Source organism: Acanthochromis polyacanthus, chromosome 13 (genome assembly GCF_021347895.1).
Source record: "Acanthochromis polyacanthus isolate Apoly-LR-REF ecotype Palm Island chromosome 13, KAUST_Apoly_ChrSc, whole genome shotgun sequence".
Taxonomy (NCBI): domain Eukaryota; kingdom Metazoa; phylum Chordata; class Actinopteri; family Pomacentridae; genus Acanthochromis; species Acanthochromis polyacanthus.
This window is the reverse complement of record NC_067125.1, coordinates 33921191-33944989: the sequence shown is the minus strand read 5'-3', so window position 1 is coordinate 33944989 and position 23799 is coordinate 33921191. Positions and strand designations below refer to the sequence as shown.

At 40.6% G+C, this 23799-nt stretch overlaps 2 protein-coding genes across 2 annotated transcripts; one reads left to right on the top strand and one right to left on the bottom strand.

Moving 5' to 3' along the window:
* Positions 1-6327, top strand: LOC110971144 (extracellular calcium-sensing receptor-like). The gene is made up of 8 exons (XM_022221470.2): positions 1-65; positions 1275-1563; positions 1653-1739; positions 2460-2651; positions 3139-3672; positions 3757-3981; positions 5010-5133; positions 5239-6327. Exons 1-8 carry the CDS (start codon positions 16-18, stop codon positions 6138-6140), a joined length of 2403 nt encoding a protein of 800 aa, XP_022077162.2. The 5' UTR covers positions 1-15; the 3' UTR covers positions 6141-6327.
* Positions 6328-7527: 1200 nt separating this feature from the next.
* LOC110971143 (extracellular calcium-sensing receptor-like) lies at positions 7528-18888 on the bottom strand. Its single transcript, XM_051958290.1, has 8 exons — positions 18805-18888; positions 18607-18732; positions 17901-18031; positions 9118-9214; positions 8896-9019; positions 8317-8789; positions 8145-8225; positions 7528-7981 (listed from the first exon to the last, which is right to left on the bottom strand). The coding sequence occupies exons 1-8, from the start codon at positions 18886-18888 to the stop codon at positions 7625-7627; spliced, it is 1473 nt and encodes a 490-aa protein (XP_051814250.1). The 3' UTR covers positions 7528-7624.
* Positions 18889-23799: the final 4911 nt, after the last annotated feature.

Below are 23799 nucleotides of genomic sequence, written 5' to 3'. Positions count from 1 at the left end.
CACTATAACCAAGAAATGCCTGATCTAAACTGCACCTACAGACCACCACCAGTGAAGTGCAATGGGTGAGCTCAGCGGAGTGTTTAACTTACTATTTCCAGCAAAATTATGTGCGATTTTGTTGCATAGACGTATACAATTCTCTATAGACTTGCATATGTGACATGTATGTATGGTTCCCAGTGTTCGCTGTTAATTAGAAAACTTATATTCAGTGATGTCCAGACCTGATCTGCACTTTGTGTTTAAGATTCAGGTCTGAGTAAAAAGAATATGTCAGTAAGAGACACAAAAAGACAACTGATACTTCCCAAATAACTTACAAGTAATATCAATTTGGTTTTGTGACATAAAGTCTCTAATTTGGTAGCAGTTTAAAAATGCATGTATTTTCTCTGAAATCATTACCAAATTACACTGGCCTTGCAGCATAAAATCTCAGAAAATTATTTGAAAATCATATGAAAGTTGAAGACCTGTCAAATAAAGACATAAAATATAACTCACAAACATATATTCTTCCCTCTCAAATAATCAGAGGACCTCTGCTTGACCATCTCTGATTTGTGTGAAACTATGCAAATTAAAAATTTATCTGTGAAATTTTAGCTTGGTGTATTCAGTACTTTCACAAATGCACTTTTAAAAAAATGTTCTTGTATATTATTGTGACATGGAACTACATATGGTTCAGAAAATATAACTAGCTGACTTCTGTATTATCTTTCTTTGTTAATGTGTGCTTAAAGGTGGGACTTTTCCTAAACATTTTCTTTTTTTTCACATTTATCACCCATAATAAGATTTTTTTAAAAATCTACTTGTCCAGTATTGCAGATTTTTAAATCAATGGCACAATGAGAAATAACAGTGATTATTTCAGGCTGTTATGTTCAATACTTTCTGAGATGTTCTCATCCAAACATAGCTTCAAAATGAAATGTGCTGAAAGAGGCTATTTAAAAATCATGCTATCTTGGAAAGTGCTTTAGGTATCAAACAGAAATATCATGAATATCTTAAGAAATTTCTATATATGATGTTCCAGAAAATTTAATCAAATCAAAGACAGTCAAGTAGCAATTGTTCTAAAAAACATGATGATTTCAGATAGAATGTCCCATAAGGAAATGAGAAAAGGGGGGAGAGGTTACAAGTGAAAATGCATTCATTCTTCAAATCATAGCAGCATGTCTGTTTCTAATTTTACTTTTCCTCCACTATTGCTGTGTTTGATGTGCGTATGTTGCATCCATGCATCTGCTGAGCTGCAGATTTGATCCCAGGGCTTTCCGCTGGGCTCAGACCATGAGGCTGGCAGTGGAGGAGATAAACCAGAGTCCAGAGCTGCTGCCCAATTACACCCTGGGGTACAAAATCTTTGATTCATGTGCATATCCACTGACCGGCCAGAGGGCTGCTCTGGCTGTGTTGAACGGACTGAGTGAGGATGAATCTCCCATGTGCAGCAGCTCATCTCCACTCCTTGCTATGATCGGAGAGTCTGGTTCTGCTCAGTCCATCGTGGTGTCAAGAATCCTGCAGCCATTCAGAATCCCGATGGTAATATTGATTCTTTTCCTCTGTAACCCTGGAAGCTTTAATTGTATTCTATGATCTATACCTTGTTGTTTTTCCTTTTTTTTACACAGATCAGTTACTTTTCTTCGTGTGCATGTTTAACAGACAGAAGAAAATATCCAACATTTTTCAGAGTAATCCCCAATGATGACTACCAGGTAAGAGTTTGAAATCATATTAAAAGGAGTTTGACAAAGGACAATATTGAAAAAGTTACAGCTACATGTATTTTTCAGTAAAAAAAAAACCAAACATATAATCCAGACCTAGATAGTAAAAATCCACTAAGATCACTGCTATTGTTTATCTACAATATAACGCATTAGGATGGGTGTGCAACAAGTGAGCTTGCCAGAGTGTTTAATTTAGTGTTTCCAGCTAAATGATGTGATTTTGTGTATTTTATGTATGTTTTCCAGTATTCAAAATTCGAGTGTTGATTTCACATGATAGTTTAACAAAACAAAATGCTCATTCAATTATTTTCTGACCTGATCAGATGAAGGTCTGAACAAAGTTGATATACAACATGTGACACTTCATTTTATGTGTTTGTAATTTTACAATAACTTATAATTAATTCTAATTTGGTTACATTTGTATTTTTTTTTGTATAAAAATCCTCTCAAGGCATTAAGCTTGATCCTAAAAATTCACTAAGATCTCTGCAATGTTTATCTACAATCTGTATTTTGAGATTAACTCAGCAGGCAATACAAATATTTAGAATTACTATCTTCTTACTAAACAGTAATGGCACTTTGTAATACTTTGCATTGGAATACGAAATCAAAAGCAAAGAATTAACACTTAATATTAAAGTAATGTCAGGCAACTTTTGTTTTGGGACCAAACCTGTTCTTTTCTGGTGAATCCAGGTAAAGGCCATCGCTCAGCTGTTGGTGCGCTTCAACTGGACCTGGGTGGGGCTGGTGCGAGGCGACCATGAATACGGCCGCTTCGCTGTGCAGGGTTTACTGAGGGAATTACAGGGGACTAAAGTGTGTGTGGCGTACCAAGAAATGATCCCTCTGCTCTACAATCAGCAGAGGGCCCTGGAGATCATGCAGGTGGATACAAAGAAACACTGATTTCAGTTTTTATAGCATTAGAGAGACTATTTTTTTAACCTCATATCCCAAATATAGCAGCTGAAGATTTGTGCTATTGAAACCCTTGTGTGTGAATTTTTATGCTATTGTGTCCAAAAAATTGACAATTCTAGTGAAAATTGTTGCACTGAGATAATAGATTTTTATCCCATTCATCTCAGTGTCGGAGCCACAGACAATAAAGAGGGTATTAGAATCAGAATCAGAATCACTTTATTCATCCCCGAAGGGAAATTCAGTTATTAACATGCATTGGCACTTTTTTTGCAAAAGGCGTGGTATCAGCTCGTCAGATTTGGACATTTTCGAGCCCTAAATGTCAGGATTTTAAAGAATTGACTGATTCCATATTATTCTGCACCCCGGAGTCTTGTTCAATGTCATTAAGTTTTAATCTGCTTCCTGTTTTCTTTTTCTTTCCGCCTTCATGTGTTTCTCTGTAAAGCTGATGCGAAGCTCTTTGGCAAAAGTGGTGGTTGTATTTTCAGCTGAGGGGGAAATGACACCTTTCCTGAGAGACTACATGGCACAAAACATCACTGGGATCCAGTGGGTGGCCAGCGAGGCCTGGGTCACAGCATCTGTCTTCACGGGCAGCGAGTATTACCCCTACCTGGGAGGCACCATTGGGTTCGGCATCAGGAAAGGTCACATCTCCAGACTCAGCGATTATCTGCAGACAGTAAACCCTCAGAAATATCCCAACAATCCTCTGGTGCAGGAGCTGTGGGAGGCTCTGTACGGCTGCAGTCCTTCTCTGTCTTCTGCCTCCCAGATCCCGCTTTGTTCGGGGCAGGAGTCACTGTTGGAGCAGCATTCGGCCTACATGAATACATCCAGCCCCAGAGTGGCCTATAATGCCTATAAAGCTGTCTATGCAGTTGCTCATTCCCTGCACAACCTTCTTCGCTGTCAACCAGGAAGTGGACCTTTTGAAAACAGCTCATGTGCTCAAACCAACAGTGTTTCCCCCTGGCAGGTATAATCCAGTATTCGTACTGTTTCAGTTTTGCATTTTTTAAGCTATTTTAATGTATTTATTGTTTTACATTGGCTTTTGAAGCTGCAGCATTACCTCCAGGAAGTCAAATTTACAATTGCCGGGGAGGAGGTGAACTTTGACTTGAAGGGCGACTCCATACCTTATTATGATGTCATCAACTGGCAAAGAGGCACAAGCGGGAACATTGACTTTATCAACGTGGGGTTGTTTGATGGAACCAAACCTGCTGGAGACGAGCTGGTGATCGAGGACGACAGGATAATGTGGGCAGGGCATCAGAGTGAGGCAAGCTGCTCACACTGTGTTTTTACCTTCATCAGATGCCAACTGTTGAAGTTCTGTAGGTTGAGGTGGAGGTAAGTCAGGTGGGCAAGACAGTCTGGATCTAATGTGAGAGAATTAGCAATGATTTAATAAACAGTAGATAATTGCAGCAATACAATTGCATCGCCACCATTTTCTGCCTGTTTCCCACAACATTCCTACAAATTTAAATGTTTTAAAAGAAAGTATTTTTAATTTAATGTTCAAAGGATGTTTTAAGGATATTTATCATTTCAGATCACATTCCTATGAGGTTGAAAATGACTAGGACTCTAAAATTCAGAAAATGAGAGAGTATGAAAATGTTTTCAAAATGTTATCAAGGCGTCAGATGATAGAATTTTCTTCAGAAAATGTTCCTTTAATGTGGGACATTTTAAAAAGTGCATAATTTTGCCTGCAATGTTCCGAGAATGTTTGGGAGATGTTGTTGCTGAAACATTCTTTTACTGAATGTTCCCACTATGTAACAAAATAACAACAAAAGGAAATTCTCACTACAACTTTGGGAAATGTTTTAGGAACACTTTTGACATTTTTTAAAGAACTTTAAGGAATACATTCTGAGAAATATAAGAACATTTCTTGCCAGAAACATTATTTTCTCAGAACATTTTTAGATCAAAACAATTCTAGCTGGGCTGTGTTTTCCGACCAAATACTGCAGTTGTGAAATGTTCTAAAAGTTGATCACTGAACTTGCCAGTTAACTATGATTTTCTTTTTAAAATTAATATCAGAATCAGAAATACTTTATTGATTCTAGAGGGAAAATTACTTAGGCTACAGTTGCTCTCATAGAATGTCTTTGAAATTTAAGCAGCGGAAAACAATATAGGAGAAACGTGAGTAGAACAATATCCTAAAAAAATGAGCATAAGTAGAAAAGTATAAGCATAAAACATAAATATGTACACTGTACTAAGAAAATCAGTTACTGACTGCATTATAATACGTGCTAGAAGCCATGATGTTTTCTGTCTCTCTAGGTGCCGGTGTCTGTGTGCAGTGCCAGCTGTCCTTCAGGGTCCAGGAAGGCTGTCCGTCGTGGGGAGCCTGTCTGCTGCTTTGACTGTGTACCATGTGACAGTGGCAAAATTAGCAATGAGACAAGTGAGCTTCAATAAAAATCACAACACTTCATATTTATTAGTCTATTCTGATTGAAACCAGTAAGTTTAAATGAGCTTTTCTTTTTGTGCCCCATTTTTCTTTTAGATTCAATAGAATGCACATTTTGTCCAGAGAACTTCTGGTCAAACGAAGACAGAACATCCTGCATCCCCAAGAAGGTGGAGTTCTTGGCCTATGATTCTTTGGGTATCACCCTGACGGTGATCTCTGCAGTGGGTGCCTGCTTCACTATAGCTGTTTTTGCAGTTTTTTTCCACCACAGAAACACAGCCATCGTCCGAGTTAATAACTCCGAACTAAGCTTCTTCATCCTCTTTGCTCTGATGCTGTGTTTCCTCTGTTCTCTGGTCTTCATTGGAGAGCCAACAGTCTGGTCCTGCATGCTCCGCCACACTGCCTTCAGCATCACATTTTCACTTTGTATCTCTTGCATTCTGGGGAAGACTTTGGTAGTTTTGGCTGCTTTTACTGCCACCAGGCCAGGCAACAATATCATGAAGTGGCTCGGTCCCAAGCAGCAGAGGACCATTATCTTCAGCTGCACTCTGTTTCATGTAGTCATCTGTGCCGCCTGGCTAATTGATGCTCCCCCTTATCCATCCCGGAATACTAAATATGAGCGCTCAAAGATCATACTGGAGTGCAGTGTAGGATCTAGTCTTGCATTCTGGTGTGTTCTGGGATATATTGGTCTGCAGGCTTGTCTCTGCTTTGTGCTGGCGTTTCTGGCCCGGAAGTTGCCAGGCAACTTCAATGAGGCCAAGTTCATCACTTTTAGCATGCTGATCTTCTGCGCTGTGTGGCTGGCATTCATCCCCGCTTACATCAGCTCGCCTGGAAATTACGCAGACGCAGTGGAGTCGTTTGCTATTCTGGCCTCCAGCTTTGGCCTGTTGTTCTGCCTGTTTGCTCCAAAGTGTTACATTATTTTACTAAAACCAGAAAAAAATACAAAACAGCACCTAATGGGAAAAGAAAAGAAATAGCATGTCATAGGTTTACCTTTAGAAAAATATCTGGAATTTCTATTTAATGTTCAATATTGCATCTTCACAAATGCTTATTTATTTTAGATTTGTACTGGCTGTGCAGTGACATGCAGGTAACTGATGTTACACCACAGTAGTTTTATTACAGTGTACCTTGAAATATTTATGAGCAATTAAAAGTAGTGTGTCCATTAATTGCATATTTTAAAGAATAAAAATGTTCAGTTTTGGAGTCTCAGTTTGTTGGAAAAAAACTTTCTGCTGATCTACTACCCTGCTACACCTATAACCTTTACTTTAATATTGATCCTATATCTGTGAGTTTGCACACTTGCACACACAGTGCACACATTGGATAAGAAAATCACTTATAGTATAGCATGCTAATTATTGATTAAAATGTTTTAATCAGAAAGAGTTGTTCGTTTTTAACCACTGTTTCTTAGTTGTAATTTTTATAATTATTTTTGGTAGCACTTCATTTGCACTATACAGAGAGAACAACATTTTGTGTTTTATGTACACAAATACACAAGAAACTTCATTGTAAAGTCCAGTATGTCCACGTTTTTTATATGTTTGTAGAAAAAACGGATTTTTGTAAATAGTAAACAAGGTTTTTAAGCCATGATTTTGAGAATGAAATGCAAAAGGAGGGATAGCATGACAGACATCAGGGCAAGATCCAGAAAATAAGTGTGCAAAATTGTGCACAAATATGAGCTTGATTAAAGATTGAACTGCCTAAAATGAACGCTTCTTATACCAAGATGTTCAGCTGATTCTTCTACAGGTCAATTGCGACAGATCAGATAACATGCTGTGCTCATGTAGAGTGATCGTGACTTATTTAGGAGCCTTCGTTGCACTCTTCTTTCATATGCTAAGGTCATGTAAATTGCAGATTATTCTTTTCACATTAAAAAATGAAGTTATTTAGTCATATATGCAGAAGTTGACAGGTGTTTCTGTGATGTCAGTAGGCATCTCATTCTGCTTTTTATTGAAGGAGCAACTGTATCTGAAAGGATCCAGTAAACTATGCCACAGTTAAAATCACTGAATTGTCACCAAATGAATCAGATAACCCATTTTCAAAGATGCAGTGTTTGGAATAAGGTCCATGATATGTGGCTCAATACTTCTCAGGCTTTAGTACTCAAATATCCTGACAAAGGCCCTTGAAGTCCACAGCATATACTGACATCTAGTCTACACTGCATCGAGAAAGTAGAAAGCATTGTTTTGGAATGTTTGGAAAAGTAATAGAAAAAAACATATACCCACACTCCAGCAATGACAAACAATAAAGTAATTTTTAAAGCATTATACTTAAAAAAAAATGGAAACGTGTTTAAAATACATTTTATTTTGTCACATTCAAATACACAAACGTTCCATTTCTACATAATTCATGATTTCAAATGAATAAAAAGCATTTGTTTAGGCCAGCTTGACGTATACCTAAAGCATACATGAATTCATCTGGGATACTTTGCAGTGATGGATTTCTTAACATTCTTCTCAGGCCGCATTAAAATGATGTAACATTTAGGCAGAAAAATACACAGTAGCAGCCCAAAGCTGGAGGCCAGTATTGCAAATATCTCCACAGCCACCGAGAACTTCCCAGGAGAGCTGACATAAGCGGGTATGAAGGAGATCCACACGGCCCAGAAAATCAGCATGCTGAACGTGATGAGCCTCGCCTCGTTAAACGTATCTGGTAACTTCCGTCCGAGGAAAGCCAGAAGGAGACAGATGAACGCTAGCAGGCCAATGTAACCGAGGACCAGGTAGAATCCAGGCGGCCACGGCTCCTTACATTCCACAACGATCTAATTAAGTAGAACAACACATTAAAACAGATCACTCAATGTATTTGACATAGAGAACATTAGTTAAATATGATTATGTACATTACAGCCTCTACATGCACTGTTAATGGAAGTATATTAGTGACATAATGCTGTGAGAAACATCAAAACATGGAATTCCTACTTTTCCAGTTGAGGCTTGATAGGTTGGGTTCCTGAATGGGAATGGAGGTGCACCCAACAGCCAGCCAGCACAGAGACAAATCTGAGGGCAAGATAGAAAGATCTTTAACAAAAAAAAACTAAATAATAACAACCACAAATTCAGGGTAATGACAGTTCTATGTCCCTTCTACCTGAGGAGCTGTAGTACAAAGGATAAGAGTCCTTTGTTGAGAGGGACCAAACAGCTTCAGACTTCTGGAACCTGGTAAATTCGTTCGGAAAGCCAAGAGAACCACAATGGTTTTAACAAGGAGGCAGGACAGACAGAGAACAAAGCTGATCCCAAATGCTGCCTGGCGGAGTCTGCACGTCCACACAGACGGCTGGCCGATGAACACCAGCGAACACAGGAAGCAGAGCTTGAGGGAGAGGAGAAGGAGGAAGCTTATTTCTGAGTTGTTGGCCCTGACGATGGGTGTAGAGCGGAAACGGTGAAAGACAATAGCGGTGATGGCTGTCAGGACGACACCGAGAATTGTGAGTGCAACCAGGATGATGCCCATGGTCTCGTAGAAAGACAGGAATTCTTCAACCCCTGCGACACATTTCACCTTCTCTGTGTCTGACCAGTAGTACTCTGGACATTTTGTGCACTCGGTGGAGCCTTTGGGGACACATAAAGCAGACACGCGTTGTGGATTGATGACAGTGTGGGATGTGTAGCATGTGGAAATCCCATTCTGTAAAATATTTGAGAAAACAAAACAAACCAGTCTGGTTGCTGATCTCTCCATCTGCACAGGGCAAACAGTCAAAGCAGCAGCGAGGCTCTCTGGGACGTCTGGCCTGCCTGCTGCCGGGGGGACATGGAGCACTACACTGAGATACAGGCACCTGAGAAATCACCAGACGAGTGTAGTGAGCAACACGAGTCTCCCTCTGCAATGTAACAGATCTGCATATGAAATCAGTTTAGGATACATGTGACACACCCGTGACTGTCCTTTTGTCCATACAATGGTGCTCTGCTCTATGTTCAGTTGTTGCCCCAATGGAGCTGAACTGTCATAGCTTCCCACTTTAGTAAATCTAAAGAACCAGAAACAAAATGAGTCAGTTTTGCACCATAACTCTTCTGAATGCTCAGATAGCCGCAGGAAATGCATGCAGAGCTTGTTAATATTTAGTAATATTCCACCTAATTCCATCCTTGCTGTCCTTCTGCCAGTTAATAATGTCATAGAGAGGGACTGGCTCACCGCTGGAGTCAAAATATACTTTCTCATCAAACTGGTTTGTGAAATTCACTGACTTCAGATGATGCAGCAACTATATGAGAAGACCAAAAAAACTTAAGAATTAAGGTGAAAAACTCAATAATTAAAAAAAAAATCACATAAAGATTGATTTGTATTTTTTTCACCTACCTGCTCAGAAGTGAACGATTTGTGTTTCCCACATTTTTTGCCAAGTCCTGCAGAATCACAGTTCAATAACGTGTGCAGAGCATGTGCGATGGCATATACAGCTTTATACACATTATAGGATATTCTGACCTGAGACACATCAGTGTAACTGCTGTCTCTTAGATCTTCTGAGCCCGTGCACAGAAGCTTTTCAGCAGCACCTTCATCTTCTCCATGAGCATTAAATGAGCGTTTTTGTGCTGGAGTAGGTCCTACAAAAAAGCTTGAATTGATTTCAGAGTATGATTTGTGAGCTAAAGCATTCAAATCACTCGGTTGTTCCATGTCTGCTTCATTTTCTTTGGATCTGTTTCTTCCAAACTCTAGCTTACAATCAAACTGCTCCTCCCAGAACATGTTGACAAATTCCATCCCTGGTTTGGGAGAGGGGCGGACATTCAAAAGGAAGTCCTTCAAGCCAGGAATCCAAACTCCAGGGAAGGAGAAGCCCAGTGTTCCCTCCAGGAGAGGGTGGAAGTGGGGTGAGGTCAGCAGGTTCGCCGTCACCCAGGATTCACTGGCTACCCACTGTATCCCTGTCACGTTTCTCTGAGCGAGCTGGAAAGACAGATAAACAAAATCAATGTTTACCGTGAACATCAATTTGGTGATATCAACTGAGGCGCTTACCTCTAACAGCAGATCCAGGAGCTGTCCCTCTGCGGCAAAGACAACCACGACATGTGCAGTTGAACTCTGCAGCTTGTCTGCCATGTCTTGTATCTCCTCCGCTGTGGGTGATTTGGGGATAGTGAGATGAAATGCCACACACCCACCTTGTTGCCTAAATTGATTAGAGAACGCTTGGATGCCATAATGACTGTAGTCATCCTGGAATATATACAGAAATGTTTTGTAAATCAAGTTGGTGTGCGTAAATGACTAATTGTGGCATTAAGATAAAGAGGTTTTATCTCACCGTGGTACCTATCGTGCCCACCCAGAGCCAACCTAAGAATGTGACCAGCTGCACAAGACCTCTGACTTGAAAGAAATCACTCGGCACAGTACGCAGGAATGATGGATACATATGTTTGTCCGCAAGACACATACAAGTGGCAAAATAACTCACCTAAAAAGAGACACAGTTCATTTTACTTTACTAATGACACTAAAATAGAACTTTATGTAACATTTTAAGCACTGATGTGTGATTTATTAGAAAAACCAAGTGTAGAAGAGGGAAGAAAGCAAGCACATTCTCTGTGTGAATGAAATATTATGCATGATCTTTTACTTTTTGTTCATTTCTTACCAGCGGGATGTTAAAAGGGCCCAGAGTGTGTGCCACAGCTCTTGTAGGAGAAGAGGATGCGAGACCAATCACAGCCGGCACAGGAGAACCAGACAGACATGAGGAACTTTCAGATTGCGATGTCCTTATCTCCTCCAGTGCAATTTCAAGATTGCGAGGCATTGCTGTGTGAACTTCCCCGCCTCTCTTTTTCACTGTGGAGACCTTCATCTGCCTTCTTCCTTTTTCTAACATCTTTAACCCTTCCATTCCAATACCTCTATCCTTTTTCATATTTGATTTGTTTTCAGCATCTCCTGCTTGTTTGGCCTCACTCATCACAGCTTTGGAGTGGCTGACTAAAGAAAAAAGAGCTCGCAGGCTGGTGTGGATGTGATCACAGCTGTCCATGATCCGGTAGCCTAGTGTAACATCTGGCAACAAGGTCGAATTACGATTAATTTCCTCGATTGCAAACACCATAGTCATCATCCAGCGGAAGGCTCTGTGGTCAAAGCTGCAGAAAATTCAAGAAATATGTTCAATGTAATTGCTTGTGAAACAGAAATCGCAGTATCACAACAATAAAAACCAGAACATATAGATAGTATAGGAGAAAACAAGGTGAAGACAAATTTATAAATGGGAGGTTTTTTAATATGTTGTGAAGAAAAAGCAAACCAAAATGAAAAAGTAGCAGATAGCAACAGTAACTTCACACTCACCCACTGCAAAGTGTAATTTGGGGTTTGGCGTGGTAGCTGTGCTGTGGATGAGAGGCGACATAATGCAGAGGGAAAACCCCTCCGATCACAACATCCCCGTCCGAGTGCAGGGCCAGAGGCTCGCTGTCGAACAGCTTTACACACTGAGATAAACTAGGATCAACAGCACTCACTTCCTTTATGCCAAAAGAATTCATTTTCTTTTCTACACTCTCTATTTTTTTCACAACACCTCCCTCCACACTGTCATCTACAGCATCAGCTATACCAGTGAACACTATAAAAAATAATTTAAAGAAGACGCAATAAAGCAGCCAATAATTAGTCCCAATCAGAGTTGGGTACTTTACCCATACTGACCCCATAAAGACTGTTTGCTGGACGCATTGGTTTCTCCAACATGGTCTGTGATAGGATTATTAAGGTAGACTGTTAAAAACGGTGATGATTTCGTACACCATGAGTCATCACCAGATCAACCAATCATGGTGAGAAGCAACCAAACTGAAGAGAGGGCTGATCAGGATCATATGAACCATGAGATATACTATTGGAAGTTTGTTTTTACTATTTGTCTCTCTCTACAGATGACGATAATAAAAGAGGAGCCATCTGACATATATTTCAGGACTTTAAAGCCACAACAAAATGGTCATATTTATTTAAATAGATTTGAACAATGAAATTTTAAGTTTAAAATGGTGTTTTATTTTCAGATTGTGGAAAAACAAATACCACAACCAAAACTGAGGAGTAGCACTGGCAATAATAAACCTTAATGTTTGAAATGATGGTAGAGTCTCAATGTAGGTGGAATTATTTTTCAGTTAAGTGGTTTAAACTCATCCTTAATTTAGAGGCCTCAAAGAATGTCTTGATAAGCTGCTGCCACCTACTGGACTTCATACTGTCAAACTTGAATCCATTCATCCATCCATTTTCTATACACCGCTTTATCCTCACCAGGGTCGCGGGGGGTGCTGGAGCCTATCCCAGCTGACTTGAGCGAAGGCAGGGGACACCCTGGACAGGTCGCCAGTCTGTCACAGGGCTACATATACAGACAAACAATCACACTCACATTCACACCTACGGGCAATTTAGAGTAACCAATTAACCTCAGCATATTTTTGGACTCGCCTTGCAATGCCACCTACTCCTTTCCTTGCCATACAAGCATTTCTCAAATTACCTTTCAAGGCTAGTTATTTCTAGGTATTTTCATTCATACTTTCCCCTAGCTCTTACACTCACAAATATATAGCTCCTATTCAATTTCATGCATGCTAAGGTTAACCAGCAGTGCAACCCACCACCTGATTCAAGACCTGTTACTGTTGTTTTGATAAAAATATGATCAGTAACTGACCATTGGCCTAAGATGCTCTCTTCATAAACAGCTTAATGCTTGAACATGCTGTTAGTTATGGACAAATCATGATTTACACAAAAGTCAGACTGCATGACACCCCTTTTCCCCCTAATCACACATTTCAGTGTTTCTTCTTCATTGTGGTCCCCAAGTAGAACGACAGAATTCAAAAGAGGCTTGTTCTCCACAACCCTACTGAGAAAGTCTAAAAAGGCCGGCAAAACCAGAGGCAACACTCAGACTGCCCTCTCAAACATCCTCCTCTTATTTTCAATAAAAAAATTCAGTGCAACTGCACTTTGCTGGGAACTTGTGAACTTTAAAGATGCCCGGCATTTTTCACCCTGTCCAGAGGAGAAGAAAGTTAAGTCCTTATTCGGGAGTTCGGTTTCAGAGCCAGAGCTATGCATAATGTGCATATATGAACATAACAATATTTGGAAGTGATCTGGCTCCACTATGGAGCCAATTATTGTGACCTGGGTTCGGCATAAAAGGCACCATTCTTTGACTGTCAGCTGTCAACACATTCCCTTACACCTATCCATAGAGGTAGTAGGCTGACAGTGTAAAAGGCCCATGTCATCTTTTGGGGAGCCAGTCTGTCCATCAAGCACTCATTAGCAAGTTCCCAGTTCTTAGGTTTAGTAACTAAACTGAAAGGACCTCCACAGCTAGACAGAAACACTGACCAAAGAGCTGTTTAGAAGAAACATCTTTTTTTCTTATGTGACTGCAAATAGATTCTCAAGCTGATTTCAAAATGCCTTTTGTTTCCTGAATATTCATGACTCGTGCATTTAACCTACAGTCTATGTGCTGTTAAACTCTGTTGCTCTCCTTAGATTTTCATCTGTGGGTAATCACTAGGGCTGGCCCGAATAGTGGTTTCTGGCCTCCGAATATTCGGGCTCTATTAAAGACGAATATCCGGATATCCCCACCCCACCCCCCGTAACGTCCGACCGGGCGGGGGGCGGAGACGGCCCGAATATTCGGATCCGTTCGTCTGGTCTCCCGGGTCCACATTTTGCCCTCGTTTAGTCTTTAGTTAAACTGAAGAATTCCCAAACACCGGTCTTCAGCATCTTGTCTTGTGTTTATTGAACGAAGTGAAGCTTGACTTCAGAGTCGGCAGCCACCCGGCCATTCGGGTGGTGTTTACAAACACGAATGGAGGAGCCGAAATGAGCCGAAGAACCCGGCGGAATGAGCCGAAGTGGGCCAAAGGCGCAGGGAAGAGACCAGCTCCGAATATTTTCGTCTGGGGGGAGGAGGGGGTGATCACATCAACATATGTGTATATGTTATAGACATATGTGTATATGTTTGTGTGATCACAGGACGAGATGAGCCGATGTGGGCCGAAGGCGGAGGAAAGACAGTAACGCTGCATATTCTTTCTGCCCGGTGATGTCCGACGGCGGCGACGGCGGCGGCGGCGGGGGGGGGGGCGAATATTCGGATGCCAAATTAATATCCGGATAGTGCCGTAGCGAACGAATATTCGGACATTCGGCTTGTCTCTGCTTTGTGCTGGCGTTTCTGGCCCGGAAGTTGCCAGGCAACTTCAATGAGGCCAAGTTCATCACTTTTAGCATGCTAATCTTCTGCGCTGTGTGGCTGGCATTCATCCCCGCTTACATCAGCTCGCCTGGAAACTACGCAGATGCAGTGGAGTCGTTTGCTATTCTGGCCTCCAGCTTTGGCCTGTTGTTCTGCCTGTTTGCTCCAAAGTGTTACATTATTTTACTAAAACCAGAAAAAAAAATACAAAACAGCACCTCATGGGAAAAGAAAAGAAATAGCATGTCATAGGTTTACCTTTAGAAAAATATCTGGAATTTCTATTTATGTTCAATATTGCATCTTCACAAATGCTTATTTATTTTAGATTTGTACTGGCTGTGCAGTGACATGCAGGTAACTGATGTTACACCACAGTAGTTTTATTACAGTGTACCTTGAAATATTTATGAGCAATTAAAAGTAGTGTGTCCATTAATTGCATATCTTAAAGAATAAAAATGTTCAGTTTTGGAGTCTCAGTTTGTTGGAAAAAAACTTTCTGCTGATCTACTACCCTGCTACACCTATAAACTTTACTTTAATACTGATCCTATATCTGTGAGTGTGCACACATGCACACACAGTGCACACATTGGATAAGAAAATCACTTATAGTATAGCATATTAATTATTGATTAAAATGTTTTAATCAGAAAGAGTTGTTCGTTTTTAACCACTGTTTCTTAGTTGTAATTTTTATAATTATTTTTTATTTGCACTACACAGAGATAACAGCATTTTGTGTTTTATGTACACAAATACACAAGAAACTTCATTGTAAAGTCCAGTATGCCCACATTCTTTATATGTTTGTAGAGAAAGCGGATTTTTGTAAATAGTAAACAAGGTTTTTAAGCCATGATTTTGAGAATGAAATGCAAAAGGAGGGATAGCATGACAGACATCAGGGCAAGAGCCAGAAAATAAGTGTGCAAAATTGTGCACAAATATGAGCTTGATTAAAGATTGAACTGCCTAAAATGAACGCTTCTTATACCAAGATGTTCAGCTGATTCTTCTACAGGTCAATTGCAACAGATCAGATAACATGCTGTGCTCATGTAGAGTGATCGTGACTTATTTAGGAGCCTTCGTTGCACTCTTCTTTCATATGCTAAGGTCATGTAAATTGCAGATTATTCTTTTCACATTAAAAAACGAAGTTATTCAGTCACATATGCAGAAGTTGACAGGTGTTTCTGTGATGTCAGTAGGCATCTCATTCTGCTTTTTATTGAAGGAGCAACTGTATCTGAAAGGATCCAGTAAACTATGCCACAGTTAAAATCACTGAATTGTCACCAAATGAATCAGATAACCCATTTTCAAAGATGCAGCGTTTGGAATAAGGTCCATGATATGTGGCTCAATACTTCTCAGGCTTTAGTACTCAAATATCCTGACAAAGGCCCTTGAAGTCCACAGCATATACTGACATCTAGTCTACACTGCATCGAGAAAGTAGAAAGCATTGTTTTGGAATGTTTGGAAAAGTAATAGAAAAAACATATACCCACACTCCAGCAATGACAAACAATAAAGTAATTTTTAAAGCATTATACTTAAAAAAAAATGGAAACGTGTTTAAAATACATTTTATTTTGTCACATTCAAATACACAAATGTTCCATTTCTACATGATTCATGATTTCAAATGAAAAAAGCATTTGTTTAGGCCAGCTTGACGTATACCTAAAGCATACATGAATTCATCTGGGATACTTTCCAGTGATGGATTTCTTAACATTCTTCTCAGGCCGCATTAAAATGATGTAACATTTAGGCAGAAAAATACACAGTAGCAGCCCAAAGCTGGAGGCCAATATTGCAAATATCTCCACAGCCACCGAGAACTTCCCAGGAGAGCTGACATAAGCGGGTATGAAGGAGATCCACACGGCCCAGAAAATCAGCATGCTGAACGTGATGAGCCTCGCCTCGTTAAACGTATCTGGTAACTTCCGTCCGAGGAAAGCCAGAAGGAGACAGATGAACGCTAGCAGGCCAATGTAACCGAGGACCAGGTAGAATCCAGGCGGCCACGGCTCCTTACATTCCACAACGATCTAATTAAGTAGAACAACACATTAAAACAGATCACTCAATGTATTTGACATAGAGAACATTAGTTAAATATGATTATGTACATTACAGCCTCTACATGCACTGTTAATGGAAGTATATTAGTGACATAATGCTGTGAGAAACATCAAAACATGGAATTCCTACTTTTCCAGTTGAGGCTTGATAGGTTGGGTTCCTGAATGGGAATGGAGGTGCACCCAACAGCCAGCCAGCACAGAGACAAATCTGAGGGCAAGATAGAAAGATCTTTAACAAAAAAAAAACTAAATAATAACAACCACAAATTCAGGGTAATGACAGTTCTATGTCCCTTCTACCTGAGGAGCTGTAGTACAAAGGATAAGAGTCCTTTGTTGAGAGGGACCAAACAGCTTCAGACTTCTGGAACCTGGTAAATTCGTTCGGAAAGCCAAGAGAACCACAATGGTTTTAACAAGGAGGCAGGACAGACAGAGAACAAAGCTGATCCCAAATGCTGCCTGGCGGAGTCTGCACGTCCACACAGACGGCTGGCCGATGAACACCAGCGAACACAGGAAGCAGAGCTTGAGGGAGAGGAGAAGGAGGAAGCTTATTTCTGAGTTGTTGGCCCTGACGATGGGTGTAGAGCGGAAACGGTGAAAGACAATAGCGGTGATGGCTGTCAGGATGACACCGAGAATTGTGAGTGCAACCAGGATGATGCCCATGGTCTCGTAGAAAGACAGGAATTCTTCAACCCCTGCGACACATTTCACCTTCTCTGTGTCTGACCAGTAGTACTCTGGACATTTTGTGCACTCGGTGGAGCCTTTGGGGACACATAAAGCAGACACGCGTTGTGGATTGATGACAGTGTGGGATGTGTAGCATGTGGAAATCCCATTCTGTAAAATATTTGAGAAAACAAAACAAACCAGTCTGGTTGCTGATCTCTCCATCTGCACAGGGCAAACAGTCAAAGCAGCAGCGAGGCTCTCTGGGACGTCTGGCCTGCCTGCTGCCGGGGGGACATGGAGCACTACACTGAGATACAGGCACCTGAGAAATGACCAGACGAGTGTAGTGAGCAACACAAGTCTCCCTCTGCAATGTAACAGATCTGCATATGAAATCAGTTTAGGATACATGTGACACACCCGTGACTGTCCTTTTGTCCATACAATGGTGCTCTGCTCTATGTTCAGTTGTTGCCCCAATGGAGCTGAACTGTCATAGCTTCCCACTTTAGTAAATCTAAAGAACCAGAAACAAAATGAGTCAGTTTTGCACCATAACTCTTCTGAATGCTCAGATAGCCGCAGGAAATGCATGCAGAGCTTGTTAATATTTAGTAATATTCCACCTAATTCCATCCTTGCTGTCCTTCTGCCAGTTAATAATGTCATAGAGAGGGACTGGCTCACCGCTGGAGTCAAAATATACTTTCTCATCAAACTGGTTTGTGAAATTCACTGACTTCAGATGATGCAGCAACTATATGAGAAGACCAAAAAACTTAAGAATTAAGGTGAAAAACTCAATAATTTAAAAAAAAATCACATAAAGATTGATTTGTATTTTTTTTCACCTACCTGCTCAGAAGTGAACGATTTGTGTTTCCCACATTTTTTGCCAAGTCCTGCAGAATCACAGTTCAATAACGTGTGCAGAGCATGTGCGATGGCATATACAGCTTTATACACATTATAGGATATTCTGACCTGAGACACATCAGTGTAACTGCTGTCTGTGTATCTTAGATCTTCTGAGCCCGTGCACAGAAGCTTTTCAGCAGCACCTTCATCTTCTCCATGAGCATTAAATGAGCGTTTTTGTGCTGGAGTAGGAACTACAAAAAAGCTTGAATTGATTTCAGAGTATGATTTGTGAGCAAAAGCATTCAAATCACTCGGTTGTTCCATGTCTGCTTCATTTTCTTTAGATCGGTTTCTTCCAAACTCTAGCTTACAATCAAACTGCTCCTCCCAGAACATGTTGACAAATTCCATCCCTGGTTTGGGAGAGGGGCGGACATTCAAAAGGAAGTCCTTCAAGCCAGGAATCCAAACTCCAGGGAAGGAGAAGCCCAGTGTTCCCTCCAGGAGAGGGTGGAAGTGGGGTGAGGTCAGCAGGTTCGCCGTCACCCAGGCTTCACTGGCTACCCACTGTATCCCTGTCACGTTTCTCTGAGCGAGCTGGAAAGACAGATAAACAAAATCAATGTTTACCGTGAACATCAATTTGGTGATATCAACTGAGGCGCTTACCTCTAACAGCAGATCCAGGAGCTGTCCCTCTGTGGCAAAGACAACCACGACATGTGCAGTTGAACTCTGCAGCTTGTCTGCCATGTCTTGTATCTCCTCCGCTGTGGGTGATTTGGGGATAGTGAGATGAAATGCCACACACCCACCTTGTTGCCTAAATTGACTAGAGAACGCTTGGATGCCATAATGACTGTAGTCATCCTGGAATATATACAGAAATGTTTTGTAAATCAAGTCGGTGTGCGTAAATGACTAATTGTGGCATTAAGAAAAAGAGGTTTTATCTCACCGTGGTACCTATCGTGCCCACCCAGAGCCAACCTAAGAATGTGACCAGCTGCACAAGACCTCTGACTTGAAAGAAATCACTCGGCACAGTACGCAGGAATGATGGATACATATGTTTGTCCGTAAGACACATACAAGTGGCAAAATAACTCACCTAAAAAGAGACACAGTTCATTTTACTTTACTAATGACACTAAAATAGAACTTTATGTAACATTTCAAGCACTGATGTGATTTATTAGAAAAACCAAGAAGAGGGAAGAAAGCAAGCACATTCTCTGTGTGAATGAAATATTATGCATGATCTTTTACTTTTTGTTCATTTCTTACCAGCGGGATGTTAAAAGGGCCCAGAGTGTGTGCCACAGCTCTTGTAGGAGAAGAGGATGCGAGACCAATCACAGCCGGCACAGGAGAACCAGACAGACATGAGGAACTTTCAGATTGCGATGTCCTTATCTCCTCCAGTGCAATTTTAAGATTGCGAGGCATTGCTGTGTGAACTTCCCCGCCTCTCTTTTTCACTGTGGAGACCTTCATCTGCCTTCTTCCTTTTTCTAACATCTTTAACCCTTCCATTCCAATACCTCTATCCTTTTTCATATTTGATTTGTTTTCAGCATCTCCTGCTTGTTTGGCCTCACTCATCACAGCTTTGGAGTGGCTGACTAAAGAAAAAGAGCTCGCAGGCTGGTGTGGATGTGATCACAGCTGTCCATGATCCGGTAGCCTAGTGTAACATCTGGCAACAAGGTCGAATTACGATTAATTTCCTCGATTGCAAACACCATAGTCATCATCCAGCGGAAGGCTCTGTGGTCAAAGCTGCAGAAAATTCAAGAAATATGTTCAATGTAATTGCTTGTGAAACAGAAATCGCAGTATCACAACAATAAAAACCAGAACATATAGATAGTATAGGAGAAAACAAGGTGACGACAAATTTATAAATGTGAGGTTTTTTTAATATGTTGTGAAGAAAAAGCAAACCAAAATGAAAAAGTAGCAGATAGCAACAGTAACTTCACACTCACCCACTGCAAAGTGTAATTTGGGGTTTGGCGTGGTAGCTGTGCTGTGGATGAGAGGCGACATAATGCAGAGGGAAAACCCCTCCGATCACAACATCCCCGTCCGAGTGCAGGGCCAGAGGCTCGCTGTCGAACAGCTTTACACACTGAGATAAACTAGGATCAACAGCACTCACTTCCTTTATGCCAAAAGAATTCATTTTCTTTTCTACACTCTCTATTTTTTTCACAACACCTCCCTCCACACTGTCATCTACAGCATCAGCTATACCAGTGAACACTATAAAAAATAATTTAAAGAAGACGCAATAAAGCAGCCAATAATTAGTCCCAATCAGAGTTGGGTACTTTACCCATACTGACCCCATAAAGACTGTTTGCTGGACGCATTGGTTTCTCCAACATGGTCTGTGACAGGATTATTAAGGTAGACTGTTAAAAACGGTGATGATTTCGTACACCATGAGTCATCACCAGATCAACCAATCATGGTGAGAAGCAACCAAACTGAAGAGAGGGCCGATCAGGATCATATGAACCATGAGACATACTATTGGAAGTTTGTTTTTACTATTTGTCTCTCTCTACAGATGACGATAATAAAAGAGGAGCCATCTGATATATATTTCAGGACTTTAAAGCCACAACAAAATGGTCATATTTATTTAAATAGATTTGAACAATGAAATTTTAAGTTTAAAATGGTGTTTTATTTTCAGATTGTGGAAAAACAAATACCACAACCAAAACTGAGGAGTAGCACTGGCAATAATAAACCTTAATGTTTGAAATGATGGTAGAGTCTCAATGTAGGTGGAATTATTTTTCAGTTAAGTGGTTTAAACTCATCCTTAATTTAGAGGCCTCAAAGAATGTCTTGATAAGCTGCTGCCACCTACTGGACTTCATACTGCCAAACTTGAATCCATTCATCCATCCATTCTCTATACACCGCTTTATCCTCACCAGGGTCGCGGGGGGTGCTGGAGCCTATCCCAGCTGACTTGAGCGAAGGCAGGGGACACCCTGGACAGGTCGCCAGTCTGTCACAGGGCTACATATACAGACAAACAATCACACTCACATTCACACCTACGGGCAATTTAGAGTAACCAGTTAACCTCAGCATATTTTTGGACTGTGGGAGGAAGCCGGAGTGCCTGGAGAAAACCCACGCATGCACAGAGAGAACATGCAAACTCCATGCAGAAAGATCCCAGGCCCAGGCCGGGATTTGAACCAGGGATCTTCTTGCTGCAAGGCGAAAGTGCTAACCAGTACTCCACTGTGCAGCCTCAAACTAGAATGCACATTATAAAATTGCAGTATGTTTATGGCTGACATACAGTTTTAAAACTTGTTACAATGTGCAATTTGCTTGACTCATTCAAATGTGCAGATAGGAACTGGTTTCACTGATTTCATACCATTATAAGTCAATCAATTAATTGGTAAAAACAAAAAAGCTAATTGCTAAAAATCCTATAGATCGTGTCTTCATCATGTGTCTTAGACTCTGCCTCTACATTACCTAAAATAATAATGAGTTTAAATGATTACACGTTGCCATTAGAGAAGGGGCTGACATACGACTGCATATAAAATTAGGTGAGAACAGGTCATCCTCATTTAATGCACAAAGCTGGTGGTGTGGTTCTGGGAGAGTCTTTAAAGTCTGCTACTTATCTGTCACCCCAAGCTGATAGTTGCCTCAGAGTTAAATCAGCCAAGTGTCCAGATGTGAGTTTGATACACACCAGAATACCATGACGATTCTTCAGTGTTCGAAACAACATTTGGTGAGAATGTTGCTAGTGTTTTAATGTCAGTAGTCGAGATATTTTATATTTGATATAAATGAAAGGTTTATTAAATATTACCATATGAACTCTAGCTAGATATTTTTTAGAACAACATTTGTGGCTTTTGTTGTATATTTCTGGCAAGTTCTTAAAGTTGACACTTTCTATTAAATGGTGATGAAGACATTTTGTGTGTTGGCACTGATATTCTAGGACTCAAGCATACTTAGATAATGGCATTAGCTGCTGCTGAAATTACATCCAACCTGCTACACACTGTAACTCAGGGCTACGGTCTGTATCATGACTTTACTGGACATGGAATTAGGTTTTATGGTTGATCGATACTGTCCACTGGTCTGGAGAAGCAGTTTCTTTTGGATGAGACTCGCGCAAGAAGCCCTTTTTCTGTACTTAAAAGTTTACAGCTGAGTTTCTAAGAACCTATGGGGATCTGTTAACAACCTTACCACTGAGCACATTTGTCTGTGCTATTCTTCTAGGCATCTTCACTTATTATCAAGGTAAACCCATGATGCACACCAACATCTTAATGTCTTTTAAGGCGATGCTTCTTTCCCGAGGCGGCAGACATGCAGCATTAAGGATCAGCTTTGTGTCTGGCGGTGTTCAAGTCCTCCAAGGCAGGAGGTGGTTCCAGTGTGAAGTGTTTCTTTCTTTTCTTTTTCTTTTTTTGTTTAAGTTTTGTCACATCGTATGTCAACTCCCCAGTTGCAGGGATTAGGTGTCCAGTTTTGGCATCTTGGTGACTTTGACCGGACCCAAATGTGACCTAATCCTGCTGAGAGCGGGCCAGAAGACAAAAGTCATAATGGGTCGAACCAACACAAACAATCATTGCAGTCTTATACCAGTCTTAACATAAAGGAGCATATTGTTAGGAAGTACTAGCTCTCTAACTTTTCTGTTTTCTTCATATTTAATTATACAATTCCAGTGGCTACAGACAGTACTTCTTCTTGAAGTCTGAATACAACAAGCAGCCTGTTTGACAGACCTTAAGTTTTAAAAGTTTTCACCTATCAGAGTTTTGCCCCTTCTGTGGTCCATCTTGTGCTGGGGCTTTAAAAAGAGTCACATCCTAAACCAGGATGTTGAATTAGTAGGCAGGGCATCAAATCTGATTGGATAATAGATGTGTAGAGAAATTCTAAGTAATTATTGTAAATACTGAAGGGAGCACAAATGCATTGCTTTTGTCAAATGTTCAGTAGTAATGACTGAGTGTACTCCATGAAGGAGGCATTTTTGTCAGGAGAATCTTCAGAACACAATGTGTAGTTTGTGTTAACTTTGTCATTCCCTTCTGAAGCTCTGAGCTGATTGGTCAGTTTGAACTGAGAGGACAACGCCCTACATATATATATATGAGTACACAGAGGGAAGCAAGGAATGGTTTGGTCTGAAGGTGACACAATGCTGCACTGTGAGTAAGTAATTGTTTGAAAGCGCTCCCTTGTTATTTCTTCCTTTTGTAAGCTGCAAATCAAAAGCCTCCTGTTTTTCCAGAAAATTTTCTGTGCCAGTTTATTTGTCCTCCACATGCCTTGCAATGCCACCTACTCCTTTCCTTGCCACACAAGCATTTCTCAGATTACCTTTCAAGGCTAGTTATTTCTAGGTATTTTCATTCATATTTTCCCCTAGCTCTTACACTCACAAATATATAGCTCCTATTCAATTTCATGCATGCTCAGGTTAACCAGCAGTGCAACCCACCACCTGATTCAAGACCTGTTACTGTTGTTTTGATAAAAATATGATCAGTAACTGACCATTGGCCTAAGATGCTCTCTTCATAAACAGCTTAATGCTTGAACATGCTGTTAGTTATGGACAAATCATGATTTACA